The 15,601-nt window shown below is 49.7% G+C and overlaps 1 protein-coding gene across 2 annotated transcripts in view; it reads right to left on the reverse strand.

Annotated features, from left to right (window-relative positions):
* Window positions 1-1,839: 1,839 nt before the first annotated feature.
* NOD1 (nucleotide binding oligomerization domain containing 1) overlaps window positions 1,840-15,601 on the reverse strand; it is a 41,545-nt gene continuing 27,783 nt past the window's right edge. For both annotated transcript variants that reach the window (XM_045564231.1, XM_045564232.1), the window contains 7 exons: window positions 15,430-15,513; window positions 14,067-14,150; window positions 13,212-13,295; window positions 10,426-10,510; window positions 8,210-8,293; window positions 5,810-5,893; window positions 1,840-1,923 (listed from right to left, as the gene is read on the reverse strand). In XM_045564231.1, coding sequence (XP_045420187.1) covers window positions 5,879-5,893; window positions 8,210-8,293; window positions 10,426-10,510; window positions 13,212-13,295; window positions 14,067-14,150; window positions 15,430-15,513 — 436 coding nt within the window. In that variant the 3' untranslated portion in view covers window positions 1,840-1,923; window positions 5,810-5,878. The remainder of the gene's footprint in view (window positions 1,924-5,809; window positions 5,894-8,209; window positions 8,294-10,425; window positions 10,511-13,211; window positions 13,296-14,066; window positions 14,151-15,429; window positions 15,514-15,601) is intronic.

Genomic DNA, 15,601 nt, shown 5'->3' on the forward strand with positions numbered 1-15,601 from the left:
ACAGGGCCAACAAGGCCAGCACCTTCCCAGAGCCCAGTCCCGTGACGTCATGCACAGAGGAACATGCTCTGGCAGCTCCCAGAACAAGTCAGGAACTGAAGTGAAGACACCCTCGAGCCCGGCACCCAGGCCACCTGTCCTGTCTCTCTGCTTCTCCCCTCCACCCTGAAGCAGGTGTTTACACAGCCTCGGGATAGCCCGCCTTGAAGAGAAAGACTCCTGGCCCTGCTAAAATATTTCCTTGTGTAGAAAACAGTGGCCCTGAGAGGGAGAAAGTGCGTTCTTCCAAGCCTGAGGGACTACAGCAGCTGCAGACCCTTACATTGTCCTAACTGGCTGTGGAGAAAAGTCCTGCCCCCCTCAAGCCTCCCAAGCTGCAGAGCAGGCGGCCTTCGGGCACCCGGACCACTGTGTGGGCGTTGTCTGTTTGGATCTCAGCTCTATTCCCTACGAAAGTGGTTTTCAAAAAACTTTTTGACTGCAACCCCAAATAAGAGTTACGTTTTACACTGTGAACCATCATCTAGGCAAATACACACACACCCACATGCAAGTCTGCAGTAAGATTAATGAACTTACACTTCTCCCTGCCATGCACGGGTATTCTGCCCTTTTCAATGTCATTTTCAAATAATGCTGCTTGCAACCCACCAAACTGACTCTGTGATCCTCAAATGAGCTTCAAAGCAAAGTTTAAAAACACTGTTCAAGCTGCTTGATACAGCCAAGGAGCTATCTGTAGTTGTTTTTTTTGTTTTTTGTTTTTTTTTTTTTGACTGTGAAATTCTCCCCAGTTATGAAGGGACAAAGTAGTTAATGAGTGACGACCCCCTGAGCTGAGGTTTGGGTTCATGGTGAGGCTGCTCCCTGGATCTCAGAGGAGCCGCAGCGGCTCCTGAACTCCTGTGGTCCGTGTCCTCAACAGAAAGCCGGCTTTGCCCAGCAGCGTCCACGTGGGCCCGAGCCTCACACTGGGAGGGGCTGTCTTGGGCCCTGAGGGGGAGAACATGTATCCAGAGCACTCACGGGGCTGGGTTCAGGTGCGCGGGGCTCTGTTCTCAGCCCGGGTCGCCCAGCACTTCTAAGCCGCCAGGGCCCTTCTGTCGAGTCCCCCGCCACCTCCCAGCCCCTAACACGGTGCCTGGCGTAATGCAGGTGCACATCATGGTGACTGCGGTTACTATCAGAACACGCTCCAGGTCCCTCGCCCAGCATCCACCCAGTCCCCTCACCCAGACAGTTACATTATTAAGGGGGCTGCTGAGTGGGGGGCAAAAAAGAAGTGAGATGGGGCTCAGTGTCACGGGAGCACAAACGCCGTGGTTTTCTCCGTTAGCATGAGAAGTTCTCAAAGCAGAAAAAAGAAGTAGAGAAAAGAGCATAAACAGCTCAAATGCAGCCTAGAAGTGTCTCCTGAATCCCAGGAAGCCGGACCCGAGGGAGAGTGAGCTCCCAACCCCTGGCCAGCACCCCCAGCTCTCAGTCGCCTGAGTCCAGGGCGATCTGCTCGCGGTGGGAAACCCTGCACAGGCTGTTCGCCCTCTGCAACCCCCAAAGGTCAACAAGGACGAGGCCGGGGTAGGAGCACACAGACCCTGGGGTTGGGTGGTCTGGGCTGAACTGTCACTTCCCCTTTTATGGTGCCCTTGGACAAATTTGACTTCACTGGTCTGGGCCTCAGTTTCTACATCTGTAAAATGGAGATAGCACCACTACTCTACAGGCTTGTTGGAGGAAGAAATGGAAACTGGCCTGCATTCTGGCTGCCGCAGACTCAGGGTGCCGAGCAGAGTCCTGTCACTGTTATTACTGTACTCGGCGGCGGAGGGCGGGTCTTACCAAATCTCCATGATGCCAGTGTTACTCTGCAACGCATCCGCCAGCTGGGCGAGCCCCTTGGCCGTGATCTGATTCTGGATAAGCCTGAAATAAGAGCACACCCATGTCACATACGTACTACTGGACCAAATCTGCCCTTTGTTAGGCAGTTGGGCGGATACGGTGGGAGAAGAGGCAGGGTGGTCACGGGGAAAACTGAATCCTGTGACTTTTCATCTGGCTCAATGCGTCTGGATCAGAGTCACCAGATAAAGGACAGCTTTAGACATTTTTAATTTTTTGTATATTTTTATAGTGAACATAATATATCTGTATATTCACATGAAGATAGTGTATTAGCATGAACTGGTGTGTGTGTGTTTGACATTTCTCATTGCAGAGGTTCCCAATCAAAAATGTTTGGAGACCACCAGTCTGATCAACAAATGCAAAGAAACACATCAGCAGGGGAACAGGCAGGCTGAGGTCTCTTCCAGGTAGATAGGAAAAGGCAAGGCAGTCTTTAAAATTAAGTAGCTACCAACTAATCGATCTGTTCTTTGGGGGACTCAAAAGCCTCTAGGATGGTATCATGTCCTCTGCAACACCCAAGGGGCAGGGAGGAGAAACGGTTCTCTTGCTGCCCTGAAACAATTCTCATGGGTCTCAGTGGAGAAGCATCGATAACGGGGCCCCTAAGAGTGTACCCCATGATGCTGGGTAGCAATGATGCAAATGAAGTGGAGGTTTCAGAGACAGCTGGGAAGGGGGGCATTCCTCTAACACCCTCCTGGGCAGCTACGCTTCTGCCCCAACCAGGAAACAAACACGGCAAGAGGCCGAGGTGCATCCAATGTCACCACAGGCTCACTCCCCACTCCTGGCTGTGTGCAGAGCAGGCTACTGCTAAACCTGACCCTTAGCATTCTTGGGCACTGACCCAAGAAGGAAGCCCTACCTATGCTGTGGTGATTGATGAAGTTATAGAAAATCAGCGTGAAGGGGCCTGCCCCCTGGGGAGGCAGTAGTGGGTAGGGGCTCCTCTTACAACCCCTACTCCCCACTTTTCAGCTACAGAACCTTGAAGAAATAAACTTATCTGTCTGTGCCTCAATTGCCTCATCTGTAAAACAGGAGTAACTATAAGAGTGCCCCTACACTGGGTGTGTGAGGTTTCAACAGGAGGATGTGTACTGGGCACAGTACCCACGGAAGGGAGCTCTTGTCACCGTTACTGCCCAAGCATACAGGACCACTGGCGGCTGGGCTGCAGCCAGGACCCAGTGCTCCCAGCCACAGCCTGCAGAGGTCAGGATCCCTGGGCTCCGTGGCAGAAGTGATGACCTTCCAGTGAGCACGACTACACGTGTAACTGGGCATTTTTGTGAAAGGAACAAAATAGAACCTGGAAGCGAACGCCAAGTTTTGCATTCAGTTCGACTCTGTCTTCTAGTCACCACCTTCACGGTGGCCGCCACTGCCACCGCCCACATCTTCTTGAGGGCAGAGCAGACTGCCTCCAACCAAGGCTTGGCAAGAGGCCAGGAAAGAGAAGCGCACCTAATGCCGCTAAAAAGCCTGGCAGTGTCAGGCACATCTGCCCACGGGGCTGCCTCCACTGGGGCCAGCGCAGGCTGTGCATGCACAAGGCAGCCATGACACTCTCTCTAGCCCCTGCGACTTCTGCTCTCCCTGGAGGGACTGGCCTGGCACCTAGGGAAGGGCATAAAAGAAGTCTGCAGGCTAAAAAGCAAAGAAAAACAGACGTAATGTACAAGTAGCACAGTCTGGGGTTTTTTTGTTTTGTTTTGTTTTGTTTTGTTTTAACAGAAATCGACAAGGTGATCCTGAACTCGTGGGAAATGCCAGGGACCCAGAATAGCCAAAACAATCTTGAGAAACAAGAACAAAGCTGGAGGACTCAGACTTCCTGATTTCAAAACTTCCTACAAAGCTCTGGCAATTAAGACAGCGTGGTCCTGGCATAAGGACAGACTTACAGATCAATGGACTAGAATAGAGAATCCAGAAATAAACCCATACACTTATGGTCAATTGATTTTTGACAAGGGTGCTAATGCCATTCAATAGGGAAAGATAGTCTTTCCAACACGTGGTGCTGGGCAGCTGCGTGTCCACGTGCACAGGCATGAGGTCAGACTCCTGCTTTACGCTGGCTACAAAAATTAACTTGGAATGGATTGTAGATGTGAGAGCAAAACTATAAAACTTAGAAAACTTAGGTGTAAATATTTGTGACCCTGGATTAGGCAATGATTTCTTAGATAAGACACCTAAAGCACAAGCAACCCAAGAAAAACACAGGCACATTGGATTTCATCAAATATTTTAAACTTTTGCGCTTCAAAGGTCACCATCAAGAAAAAGAAAAACCCCATGGAAAGAGAGAAAATATGTGCAAGTCCTGTATCTAGCAATCCTGGTCTAGCACCCAGGATATATAAAGAACTCCTACAACCCAGTAATAAAATGACAAATAACCCAATTTTAAAGTGGGCAAAGGCTGGGTGCAGAGGTCTCATACCTGCAATCCCAGCACTATGGGAGACCTTGGGGAGAGGATCACTGGAGGCCAGGAGTTGGGACCAGCCTGCGCAAGAGCAAGAACAAGAACAAGAGCAAGAGCAAGAGCAAGAACCTGTCTCTACAAAAACTAGAAAACTTAGCTGGGTGTGGTGTTATGCGCCTATAGTCCCAGGTACTCAAGAGGCTGAGGCAGGAGGATTGCTTGAGCCCAGGAGTTTGAGGCTGCAGTGAGCTATGATGATGCCACTGCACTCCAGCCTGAGTGACAGAGCAAGACCCCGTCTCAAAAACAGAAAATAAAAGGCAAAGGATATGGAGACATTTCCTTAAAAAACATATACAGATGGTCAGTAGGCACATAAAAAGACACTGAACATTGTTAGTCATCAGGAAAATGCAAATCAAAACCACAATGTGATGTTACTTCACACCCATTAGTATGGCTAGATTCAAAAAGATGGACAGTAACAAGTGTTGGTGAGGATATGGAGAAATTAGAACCCACATACATTGTTGGTGAGAATGCAAATAATGCCACCACTTTGGAAAATAGTTTGGTGGTTCCTCAAAAAGTTAAACAGAGTTGCCATATGACTCAGCAATCCTATTCCTAAGTATATACCCAAGAGAAATGAAAACATGTTCACACAAAAACATGTATGTGAATGTTCACAGTAGCCTTATTCATAATGGTCAAAAAGTAGAGGCTAGGTGCAGTGGTTCATGCCTGTAATCCTAGCACTGTGGGAGGCCGATGAGGGGAGGATTGCTTGAGCCCAGGAGTTCGAGACCAGCCTGAGCAAGAGCGAGACCCCATCTCTACTAAAAATAGAAAAAATTAGCCAGGTGTGGTTGTTTACACCTGTATTCCCAGCTACTCAGGAGGCTGAGGCAGGAGGATTGCTTGAGCCCAGGAGTTTGAGTTTGCTGTGAGCTAGGCTGACGCCACGGCACTCTCGCCTGGGCAACAGAGCAAGACTCTGTCTCAAGAAAACAATAAAAAAAGTAGAAAGGACCCAAATGTCTATCAACTGATGAATAAACAAAGGGTTAACTATCCACACAATGGATTATCATTTAGCCATAAAAAAGCCATGAAGTACTGATACATGCTACAATGCAGATGAACCCTGAAAGCTGTTAGTGAAAGAACATAGAGACAGAAGATCACATGTATGATACCATTTATATGAAATGCCCAGAGTAGGCAAATCCATAGAGACAGATTGCAGATTAGTGGTTGCCAGGTGCCATGCAAGGAGAAGGATGGGGAGTGACTGCTCAATGCTTACAGGGGTTCGGGGGGACAGTGAAAGTGTTCTAGAATTAAATGGTAGTTGTACAACCTTCACGCTAAAATTACACACTTTAAAAGGGTGAATTTTATGATATGTAAATTTTATCTCAAAAAATATTTTTGAAAAGCGGCACAGTCTGAAATTACCATAAATGTTTCAACGTCTGGTTGACTTTCAACATTTCTGCCATACTCTCTGCCACTTCATCGTTGAGTTCATTTTTGGTCAGCCTAGAAAAAAGAGAGGAAGCGTGTGCTCAGGAGAGCCTACTTGGCAGACACTGTTCAGTGAGTTCCCCGGAGCGGGTCCCAGCCAGGGCTGCCAGCTCTGCAGCTGGTCCCTTGCTGCGAGCCCAGCCAAGCCCAGCCTCCCACCCCCACAGAAGATAAATGCGGATTCATTTCCAGTGCAAATCCTGCACCCGAGCTCCTATTTCTTAGCCCCACTGCCTGCAGAGGAGCCCACTTTCCCGCCCCACCTTTGCTGAGCCTCCGATTTCACGGAAGCTGGGGGCCCACAGAAAACAAGGGGCCGATGCCTGATTCTCAGGGCTCTTCTGGTCCCCAGATCCCTTGAACACCACTGGCAGCCTGTTGTCCAAATCAGCGTGAAGACCTGGAACAGCCGCCAGCTGCATGTTAAATGTGTTCAGCGCTTTGCTCTGGGGCTAGTTGTGAAGGACTCAAGTCAAGTTACTGCAAGTTCAGGAAGTTTCTCAATTGTTCTTAAAACCAGAGTGGCCTAGATAAAGCCCCGAAACTCCTCAGCATACATAGGGTGGGAACCTCTTGTGCCAGCGGATAAAAGAATCATTAGGAAGAAGAATGGAACAGAAAGAACATTTTTAAAAATCATTCCTTGAAAGTCAAATTTCTTTTTTTTATTTGTATTTTAGACAATTAGACTTCTAGAAATTTAGCCTGCAGTGTGCAAAGATGTCATGTACACACTAGGATTTATACATTGCAACATACACCAGTGGTATTATCTGTTGTAATGTAAAATGTGAACAAATTTAAATATCAATGGAAAGTGATGAAACCAATTGTGACTGTCCATTCGAGGGGACGCCATGCAGCCCTTGAAGAGAATGAGGCAGGGAAAGAAAGAGGAAGAAGGGCACAGCCTCAAGGAGCCCTCTGTGTTTGTATCACTCACAAGCGGGGTGACCTCGGGCACAGGGTTTAACTTCCTCGGGTCTGAGTTGTCTCATCAGTGAGTGCGCAGAGTAATCGCACAGATCTTGCAGGGTGCTTGTGAGATTAAGTGAGCTGATACATTTGTAAAGGCTGAGAATGTCACGTGGCCTGCAGTCCACACTCAAGAAGTTCTGGGTGTTGTCATTGTTAACTATCCATGCGGAGCAGCGGTTATCAACCGGGGTGATCCGCCAGGTCTGGAGACATTTTTGATCGTCACAGGTGGGGGTGGCGGCCAGGGATGACACTGAACATCCCAGGATGCACAGGACAGCCCCTCACAAGCAAAGAATTCTTTGGATCAAAATGTCAACAGTGTCCAGACCGAGAAACCCTGACATAAAGGGACATGTAAAATATGTACGATGTGTGGTTGAGAAATATTTTAAGCCGCTTGCTAACTGCTGTCCTGTTTTGTATATATTTGCATATACATAGAACAAAAAGCTAGAAGGAAAAGGTTATTTTAGAAAACACGAAAGAGAAACTTTTACTTCCTACTTTTTAGACATGTGACTTACATTTTTTCAAAAAAGCATGTAGTTTCAAAATGTTAAAGACTTCTTGAGGGGAAAGAATTAAAAATGCCGGCCAGCAGGTCTAGTATCAGAATTCTCATAAAGATGACATTTGCATGATTTTCAGTACCTAATTTAGCAAAATCAAATGACCACTGAGCTATGAGTAGAAGATACAGAGGGGTGTAACACAACTCCCTCACCTGCAAGGAAGTTATGATACAGGTGAGTAAATAAAATGAAAATAAAGAAAAATGAAAAATTGAATGACAAAGAAAAATGAACACCAACAAAAAAACACCCTCAGAAGGCAACATCCTATTAATAAGGGCCCTGGAGCGCAGAGAGGGAGCGAGGACTGTGGGCTTCTGGTACAAGTGACAGGCGAGCTGGATGGAGCAAGAAGGCTAAATCCTTAGGTGGAGACCTGGGGAAGGTGGAGGCTGCGGGGGTGGGGGCAGTGGAAGAGGAGGAAGGAAGAAAATTTTGAGCCCAGCAAAGGAAAGCTGGCCTCGCCAAGCATCCGTGAGGGTGTTCCGAGGACACGCCTGACAGTCTGCGTGCCCAGCTCCTGGGTCCTCCTAGGGCAGCAAAGAAGTCTAACGCCTCAAACCTGTGCTCCCGGGGCCCACTTCCCCCTCCTGTACCTGTTTGTGCTTCTGGAAATAGCTGTTTCCTTCTCTAGGAGGAATTAAATTATCAACCCAGCTTTGAAAGGCCTAGAGTCTTTCCAGTCCAGAGGGACCTTTCCAAGTGAAGACGCCAGGCTGTGTGCAGCCCCTACAGTAATTCCTGAGACCCAACCCTGCAGGATGACCCTGGCTGTTACCAGAATATCTTCAGACACGCATTCTGCTGCAGGGCCCTCGCCAGGCTCTTTCCTCCTTCGGTGGTGATGCCGTTGAATGCAAGACTGAGAAGGAAAACGCTTGGGTGAATTATTAGAGACACGTCTACATTTGATCTTGGCTTCGACTCAGCCTGGATGCGGCGGCACCTGCTCGGCTGACTCGAGGCGGGAGGCAGCTGCCCGGGCGTTGTTGCTCCAGAGCTGGGAGCATAAGGGCAGGTGCCAGACCACTCAAAGACAGGCCAGACAGGAAACAGGACATCGGCGAGGCCTGCTCACAGTGCAGTGCACTGGGCTCAGGGCCTCTGGTTTTTATGTTCATACTGGAGGCTGAGGAGCCCTGGTGGGCTCTGCTTCAGAGGTCTGGCGTTTTCTGGCGCCTCATCAGCAAGACCCCATCAGATGCCCCATCAGCGAGACCCCGTCAGATGCCCCAGTATCTTGGACTCTCTTTCAGTAGCAAGATGGCCAGCAGCAGAGCCTTGGAGATACCAAGGCCGCGGGATTTGGCCAGAGCCCTAACGAAGGGCTGGGAAGGCACATCTCTGTTTACAGAGAGGGACAGTCCCCTCTGCTCCAGCACTGTCCCGAGAATGAGGAAGCAGCAGGAACCTGCTGCCCAGCATCCTGTTAAGCTTCATCTGGACTTAGGAATTGCTTCCCCAGCCTCCAACGGGCATGTGGAGACGACTGGGGGCTGGAAATGTCCTGTGTCTTGATCTGGGTGGTGGTCACACTGGTGTGCACACATGCAGCAGTCACTGAGCGGAACACTTTAGAATGACGTACTTCACTGTATGCTTGTGTGTCAATAAAACACTTTTTAAAAAGAAGAAAAATCACCGCCGGGCGTGGTGGCTCACGCCTGTAATCCTAGCACTCTGGGAGGTCGAGGTGGGTGGATCCCTAGAGGTCGGGAGTTCAAGACCAGCCTGAGCAAGAGCGAGACCCCGTCTCTACTGAAAATAGAAAGAAATTATCTGGCCACTAAAATATATATAGAAAAAAATTAGCCGGGCATGGTGGCACATGCCTGTAGTCCCAGCTACTCGGGAGGCTGAGGCAGGAGGATTGCTTAAGCCCAGGAGTTTGAGGTTGCTGTGAGCTAGGCTGACGCCTCGGCACTCACTCTAGCCCAGGCAACACGCGACACTCTGTCTCAAAAAAAAAAGAAAGAAAGAAAGAAAAAAGGAAAGAAGAAAGAAAGAAAAGAAAGAGAAAGAAAGAAAAGGAAGGAAGGAAGGAAGGAAGGAAGGAAGGAAGGAAGGAAGGAAGGAAGGAAGGAAGGAAGGAAGGAAGGAAAGAGAGAGAGAGAGAGAGAGAGAGAGAGAGAGAGACAAGAAGAGAGAGAGAGAGAGAGAGAGAGAGAGAGAGAGAGAGAGAGAGAGAGAGAGAGAGAGAGAGAGAGAGGAGAGAGAGAGAGAGAGAGAGAAGAGAAAGAAGAAAGAAAGAAAGAAAGAAAGAAAGAAAGAAAGAAAGAAGAAAGAAAGAAAGAAGAAGAAAGAGAAAGAAAGAAAGAAGAAGAAAGAAAGAAGAAGAAAGAAAGAAAGAAAGAAAGAAAGAAGAAGAAAGAAGAGAAGAAAGAAAGAAAGAAAGAAGAAGACCGTGTCTTCAGGAACGTCTCTGCCCCTGCCCGGAGGTGCACACATGCTGGGAGTCCCAGCACCTGCACATGGCCTTCTTTCAGGATGCCGCAGACCCCTGTGTTCTACAGGAGATACTCAGGCAGTGTCTTTCTGAGACGGCCACGGGCCCAGGCCCTCCGGCTGACAGCTCTCCCACAGCGCGCGTGAGGCTTGGTCTCCAGTTGTGCACCTCGCCCGTGCCTTCTGTTCACAGGTTTCTCTGCTCTTTCTCCTTACACTGCCCTCTGAATCTGAAATCCAGAGCTGCCAAGTGATGGGCCGGTGTGAGGAGTTAGTCTCTAGGCGACAGCTCCAGGGACTGAGCAGAAAATCTGCCTGCTGAGTATGAATCCAGAGGCGGCCGCCGGCAGAGAAAGAAAGAAAGAAAGAAAGAAGGAAAGATCACGCACACAAATCCCTCGCCTATTAGGAAAGCCAATCACCCCGTCCCCTCAGCTCCTCCCTGTCACCCCCTGGAGAAGCGCAGAGTGACCAGGTCCCGCCCTGGAGACAGCGGGGGATGTGACCAGTTCCCCCTGGAGACAGCAGGCCCCGGAAGGCAGCGGTTACCTCAGGTTGGTCAGGCTGGGGTGGTTCCTCAGGGCCTCTGCGAAGGCCTTTGCTCCTTCGTCCCCGAGTTGATTGCCCCAACATCCTGAGGGCAGAGGCAAGACAGTGAAAGTCAGCTCCCCGCGACAGCCAGCTCACCCCTTGGTCCCTGCCGGCGGCCGCCTCTGGATTCATACTCAGCAGGCAGATTTTCTGCTCAGTCCCTGGAGAGCTGTCGCCTAGAGACTAACTCCTCACACCGGCCCATCACTTGGCAGCTCTGGATTTCAGATTCAGAGGGCAGTGTAAGGAGAAAGAGCAGAGAAACCTGTGAACAGAAGGCACGGGCGAGGTGCACAACTGGAGACCAAGCCTCACGCGCGCTGTGGGAGAGCTGTCAGCCGGAGGGCCTGGGCCCGTGGCCGTCTCAGAAAGACACTGCCTGAGTATCTCCTGTAGAACACAGGGGTCTGCGGCATCCTGAAAGAAGGCCATGTGCAGGTGCTGGACTCCCAGCATGTGTGCACCTCCGGGCAGGGGCAGAGGACGTTCCTGAAGACACGGTCTTCATGAAGCAAAGATCAGGAAGCACATTCAGAAACCTTACCAGCAATCTTCCTTTTACATAAGACAACATTACCAAACCAAGCTCTGCAGACCATTGCAATCTTGGCGGACAGTTGCAACGGCAAAGCTGCATTCTCTCCCCCAGAGCAGAGCATCTGGGAGCATCTGGCTAAAGCAGTCTGCATGGTAAGATGGGGGCTCCTATCCTGGCTCTGCCATCTGCTACCTGGGTGAACTTGGGCCAATTACATAACTCCTTGGACCTCAGTCACCTCACCTATAAAATGGTATTGCCTCATAGAGCTGTCATGAGGATTCACTGAGTTAACAGATGCAAAGCACTTAGAACAGTGCCTGGCCTACAAAAGATGTCAGCTACTCCTAACAGAATGAGGGGCACAGTCTACACAGGGCAAAGCCAGCCTGGCTGGCCCTCTTGACAAAACCAGGGCAGCCTCAGCAGCACACTCAGGTCGAGCAAGCTACTGTCTCCCACCCTTCAGGGTACGGCTTGCTGGAACCAGAGTAAGAGTTTTCAGTGTCTTGCTAGGCACTATTCAACTGAATGGCACTAAATGTTTAATAAAGTGGAAAAATACTCATGAGACTAGTGGAAAAAGGAAGGGTAAAACTCTGTACCTATACAGTTTGACTTCTACTATATAATAATAGAGAGAGAGAGAGAGGAAGAGAGAAAGTGCAAGAGCTTAACTGACATCAAATGTTAACAATTATTTTCTGAGAAGATAATTTTTATTATTTTTCATATTTCCCATAGCTTCCAAAGTTACTTGTGTTCATTTTATGATCCAATAAAAAATTATAATGTATGAAAAGCTTTAAAGAGCCTTGAGAATCAAAACCACAATGAGATGCCACCTCACACCCATCGGGATGGCTACTATCAAAAACACAGAAAACAGCAAGTGTGGCTGAGGACACTTGGTGGAGAAACTGGAAACTTATGTGCCGTCGGTGGGAAGATAACATGGTGCCGGCTGCTATGGAAAACAGTACGAGGATTCCTCAAAAATGTAACCATAGAATTACCATTGCGTCTAGCCATTCCACTTCTGGGCATACGTCCAAAAGGATTGAAAGCAGGGCCCTAAAGATACATTTGCACACCCAAGTGCACGGCAGCGTTATTCACAACAGCTAAGACATGGAAGCAACCCAGTGTCCATCCACGGATGAACAGATAAGCAAAATGTGGTGTATATACACAGTGGAATACTATTTGGCCTTGAAAAGGTGAGAAATCCTATCACACATTACAGCATGGATGAACCTTGAGGACATCAGGCTAAGTGAAATAAGCCAGTCACGAAAAGACAAATATTGAATGATTCCACTTATATGAGGTAGTTAGAATACCCAAAACCATAGAAACAAAAAGTGTAATAGAAGAGTAGTTGCCAGGGGCTGGGGAGAGGGCATGTGAGGAGTTATTGTTTAATGGGTACCGAGTTTCAGTTTTGCAAGATGAAAAGAGTTTTGGAGAGGCCAAGGCAGAAGGATCACTTGGGGCCCAGAGCTCGAGACCAGCCTGAGCAACAGCAAGACCCCGTCTCTACTAAAAATAGAAAAACTTAGCCGCGCACAGTGGCGCGCGCCTGTAGTACCAGCTACGCAGGAGGCTGAGGCAGGAGGATCACTTGAGCCCAGGAGTTGGAGGCTGCAGTGAGCTATGATGACACCACTGCACTCTATCCAGGGTGACAGAGCAAGACTCTATCTCAAAAAAAAAAAAAAAAGGAAAGAAAAGAGTTTTGGAGATGAATGGTGGTGATGGTTGCATAATGATATGAACATACTTGATACCACTGAACTATACAATTAAAAATGATTAAGATGGTAAACTATGTGTTATGTACATTTTACCACACACACAAAAAAAAAACAAAAACAAAAAACCGAAAGAAAAGGCATCCAGAGGAGATATGAAGAACATCAGAAACTATATAGCGCTAGTACAGCTCCCTCCATTTGCTGGCGGTGAAAATACTGATTTTTGCATAACTTAAAAGTCTGCACAATCAAAGTCACAGTCAACCCTGGAACTTCTGCACCGGTTCCCATGCAGAAGCCCCTGGGGCGTCAGTGGTGGCCGAGCTCGCTGTCTCCCCCAAGGACACCCAGCGGTCCTCCGCTACACTGACTTGCGACAGACCAGCGGGAGCCCGCACGCACAGAGCAGGCTGAATGACACCCACGCACGTGCATCTTCTTCTACTCACCCGATCTCAAAGATTGATTTGCTGTTCTTCACAGCCAGGGCGAGGCACTTCCCTCCTTCGCTCGTTATTTTGTTTTTTCCCAGTCTGCAGAGAGAGTCATGTGCAGTCAGCCTCCAGCTGCGCGGGGACCCCAACATAGGCCACCCCCGTCCCCAGCACGGAGCCCCTCCCGGCCGCTCTTGGGAAGTGTGGTCTTTCTCCCGAGACCCACGAGAGCCATGTGCTGGGCCTGCTCTCAGGGGGGACCTGAAGCCCTGAGGCCAGTGGGCCAGGGTTCCTCTCCAGGACGTGGCCCACGGTCTGGGCAGGAACTCAGGGCCCCAGGCCCTCCCTGGGGTTCTCTAAGGGACCTCAGGAGCATCACTCGCTTCCATCAGCAGGCCGGGGAGTTCCCGCTCTGACTGCCAATGGACAAGGTGTGTGTTCCCAAGACCAGAAGCTCCAAGCTTGGCACCCTGTCACCCTTGGCAGGGCATTTCCAGGACAGCGCAAAGGATCAACTCTTGCTTATAACTAGACGGGAAATTCCCTTAGGGGAAGAAACCTTTTTCTCTAGTATTCCAGAAAGGGTCACAGGCCTTTCTTTCAGTCAGTAGTTAATAAAATCAAAATGCCAAGCTATCCCTCCGCCACTGACAAGTGGCCCCTCCAGAGTTCCAGCCTCACCCACGGGTCAGAATTCTTCAACGTGGCAGCTCACATCCCACACACAGGTCTCCTTAATTTGCCCAACATGGCCCTGGGGCAAGCAGAAGGCTTTAGGGTGGAAGCTCTATACAGTGACATTGATTCTCTGCACACAGAAGGGGGCACCAAGAGGAGCTACCAGGGGACCTGCGCACCTACCCCACTTACTTCAGGTGTGTGAGGCCTTTGCATTCATCCAGGATTTTGGAGATGTACCTCGCTCCAACATCAGTGATCTGGTTGTTGTATAAACTTTGAGAGAAAGCACAGTCATGAGACTTTATGACTCTCGATGTCATTTCAGCAACCCTGATTTTTTTAAGTATATGCTGTCTTCTGATTTCCAAAGTCTGGGTTCAAAGGAGAACACATGGAGACCAGAGTCGGGGGGGCGCTCTGGGGTCTCACAGCCTGGGTTCAAGATCAGCTCTACCTACTTCCCTGGACTTATGGCCTGGGACAAGTTACTTAACCTCCCCGTGCCTCAGTTTCTCCATCTGTAACACAGGGGTTATAATGATAGTGCCCTTGCAGGGTTGTTATGAGGGTTACATGACATAATGCAAAGCTCTGGCACAGAAGTGCTTCATAACCGGCAGGTGACAAGTATATTCAATTGCGATTACATTCAGCATCTTGAGGGGGAAGTTTCTCTCTGAATATCGAACCTGCTCAATGTCTACCTTTCAGCCATCTCACCCCTCAATGCCAACTTGACCACAACGCAGAGAGAGGTTGAAAGAAGTAACCAAACTGAGTTTCGAGGCCTCCCCGGTCACACAGACCTCCAGAGCTGAGGGCGGCCGGGGATCGCTGGCCCCCATGTCCTCATCCTACGGCGGAGGCAGCCGGGGCCCAACGCTGCTAAGCAGCTGCCACCGCTCACAGGGCCCCGGTGGCCACGTGGCTGGGGGACCAGCCCATAATCCCTCATCTCAAACTCCACAATCCCAAAGGCTCTGAAAACCCAAAGTTTTTCATGATTCTTTTGGCAACAGATAGGGAGCTACTTATGGTCTTCACACACCCCACTTGGTTTGAATATTCATATATTTTGGGCCGAAATATTAATGTATCTGAAAATGGGGTATTGCCCTGGACCCCACTATATAGCACGTACTCTGGATCCCGACTGTGTGTGGGTCAGGGGCTCAGGATGAGGGATTATGGACCCATAACGTAATAGTAAAGACTGATGCGTGAACAGTATTCTGACGTTCACTAAATAGTCCCCATCTGTGCTCTCTGCACCCCCAGTAACAGTCGTAACACCACTGGCCTCTGTTAGGGTCCCAGTGTTACAAGCGGGGAGGCCAAGGCGCGGGGAGGCTGAGGGACAGGGAGGCCGAGGCGCAGGGAGGCCGAGGCTCAGCAAGGCAAGGGCAGAACCCAGGACCCTGAGCTCCGGGTCGGGTCCCCTCCCCAGCCCTGGGCCGCCCGTTCTGTCATCAGGTCACCCACGTGACTGGCGATTCCCGCCGCTCTGTGGTATTGCTAGGTCCTTGGCCCAGAGTTCTTGAGAAACACGTACCCCAAATACGTCAGGATTCGGTACTTGGTCAGCTCCTCATACAGCACCTTTACGCCGTCGTCAGTGATCTGGTTTACACTGAGTCTGAAACAAAATGGCAAAGGTACTGAATCAGAGCAGCTGCCCTTGAGGGAGCATTAATCCCGCAGGGATCCAGAGGCCCACAGCCCCT

This window comes from Lemur catta, chromosome 11, assembly GCF_020740605.2.
Source record: "Lemur catta isolate mLemCat1 chromosome 11, mLemCat1.pri, whole genome shotgun sequence".
Taxonomy (NCBI): Eukaryota; Metazoa; Chordata; class Mammalia; order Primates; family Lemuridae; genus Lemur; species Lemur catta.